At 42.3% G+C, this 2500-nt stretch overlaps 1 protein-coding gene across 1 annotated transcript in view; it reads left to right on the top strand.

The window, feature by feature from the left end:
* LOC101848974 (transient receptor potential cation channel subfamily M member-like 2) overlaps window positions 1-2500 on the top strand; it is a gene marked incomplete in the record, with an annotated part of 84953 nt that overhangs the window by 75318 nt on the left and 7135 nt on the right. Inside the window, 1 exon segment of the mRNA XM_005100011.3 lies at window positions 2485-2500. This exon segment is cut by the window's right edge and continues 175 nt beyond it. Coding sequence (XP_005100068.2) covers window positions 2485-2500 — 16 coding nt within the window.

A 2500-nucleotide genomic window follows, 5' to 3' on the forward strand; every position in this document is an offset into this window, starting at 1 on the left:
GGATACAGCAAGATTCAGTCACCCTCGGGCGACAAACCTGTTGTTCTAAAAGTGGGGGTGGGGGGAGGCTACTCCCTGAAAGTCCCGGTTCGGATCAAAATTATGGATACGGAGATGTAAGCGTTTTTTGGCACCTTCAATTCTCTCTTATGACTATTTCGTTGCATAGGAACCCCCTAAAGCTTTACCTTTTCCCATATGGGGCATTTAACCAACACCATATCCTCATAAAGTCAGTCTCTTATTTTTCTGTTTCCCCCTATTTCTCGAAATGCAGTTTTTTTATATACTTTTTTTTTAATTCTACCATTTTATATCCAATCTTCAGGAACTTTTCACAAAATGAAGAGAAGATGTAACACTAAAAGCTTGTCTGTTTCAATTTTTTATATATCGAACAGATTTTTGTGGGGGCTGTGTGGGGTGTGGATTTTCACGAATTTTTTGCTCTTTTAGGAAAAATCCAACTAACAAATTTGTAGATCTATTGTCTGCTAACGTGCATGATAACAAAAAACAACCTATTCCCTTGAAAAAGTGCGGTATTCATTACGTAAGACATATCAACAAAATCTAATAAGCCCGCCGTCCCTGTGGCAACGAAACGTTTTCCTCAAATTTGATTGCGGATTTTTAAGACTCCTCGCTACGCTTGTTATATGTGTGAAATTTGTTAAAATTTGATCCTCTAAAAAGCGAGATAGCCTCCAGGTGTAGCACCCCCCCCCTCCTTAATCATTTGATCTAAACTCCTCGGAAAGGCAAAATATCTTGTCGGCGATACTCTATTGACTTCATACCAATATTTCCACAGAGTTCAATACCTCAGCCTAGCGAATGTTGAAGAACTGACACCAGTCTTTGGCAGCAGACGTTGGTTGCTATAGTTTTAATTTCTGATGTTGTCCTGTTGTTCCTCCTCCAGGCTCACTTAGAAAGTGAAGATAAGATAGGATAAGTTAAGATAAGATAGGAGGTCTGTCTCAGAATAAAGTTTCCCTGTCATGCTGTCCTCATATATAATTATAAATCACCTTGTATTTGGTATCAACAGAAAGCTTATTCAAATACCTATCCAATGTAGGAACCATCAAGTTCAAGACATTTCTCCATTTGATGTACCCAGCGGTCAAAGACAGTGGTCAATGACTATTTGTCCAAGGTCCCGAGCGCTTTTCTCATAGCCTCTTGAATCCAGTCCTCGTCCTCAAATCGCCACCTTGGAGCAATCCTTCCCCTTATGGAAGAGGTGGAAGTTGCACGGGGTCAGATCGGGCGAATAGGGTGTGTGTTCCAATAATTCCCATGAGTATCCCTTAAGAAGCTCGTTCACAACTCTGGACTTGTGAACAGGCGCGTTGTCATGATGCAGGGTGACGCCTTCTTCAAGCAAAGGATGTCTTTTTCCGGATCTCAGGTCTCAGTTTGTTTTTGAGGACGAACCTGTAGTAGTCACCACTGACAGTTACGCCAGATTAGACTGGCCAGCTTAGTATGATGCCACTCATGTCGAAAAAAACAATGTGCATCACCTTTCTCTCCCCGTGTTTTTGTATGCGCTTCATCTTTCATGTCAGACCTCCCACCTCCAACCTCCCTGATCCATTTCCTTACTGTTTGAATTTATGGGGAATTATTCCCTATTACTAAGAATAGATCAACTGCAGACTTGCCGAGAAGAGTTGAAAATTTGATCACAACTCGGATGTCGTAGCAAGAGAAGGTTGCACCAATGTTTTGCTAAGCCATTTTCCTCGAATTTGCCTTTGACAAAGTGCACAAGAACACCACACTTGACACGTCACAGCTCTATGACCCGTTCACCAATGCACTTGCAATGTGGCGATGAGATTTCTTAGACATGATGTCCTGACGTCACAAAAGTTAGCGGCTGTTTGTTGCGTATTTTTGAATTTATGGAAGAGGGAAACTTTATTCTGAGACAGACCTCGTAAGGTAAGTTATGATAAGATAAGATAACTTAAGATAAGAGAAGATAAGATAAGTTAAGAAGGCCAACCCATCAGAACTTGCAGTATAACATAAGACTGTAGCCAATCAGGAGGGACTTATAGCACAATAGAGTACACTGTGGCCAATCAAGAGGGACGGGACTTACAGTATAACACCATAGATCGTGGCCAATGAGGAGAGACTTACAGTATAACATAGAAGACTGTGGCCGGTCATGCGGGACTTACGGTTATAACACAGCAGATCGTGGCCAATCAGGAATGACTTATGGTATAACACAGTAAAATGTGGCCAATCAGGCCAGACTTAAGATATAACACAGTAGATCGTGACCTATCAGATATGCCTTACAGTAGGTCACGGCCAATCGGTCAAGAATTACGGTATAACACAGTAGACTGTGGCCAATCAGGCGAAGCGGGACTTACGGTGTCACACAGTGAAGCTTTTACTAAAACTAAAGCACCCCTCCCTCACGCCCTCCGTCCTCTCCGTCCTCCTCCTTTCCAGTGACACCTACCAACGA

Source organism: Aplysia californica, unplaced genomic scaffold, assembly GCF_000002075.1.
Source record: "Aplysia californica isolate F4 #8 unplaced genomic scaffold, AplCal3.0 scaffold00232, whole genome shotgun sequence".
NCBI lineage: Eukaryota > Metazoa > Mollusca > Gastropoda > Aplysiida > Aplysiidae > Aplysia > Aplysia californica.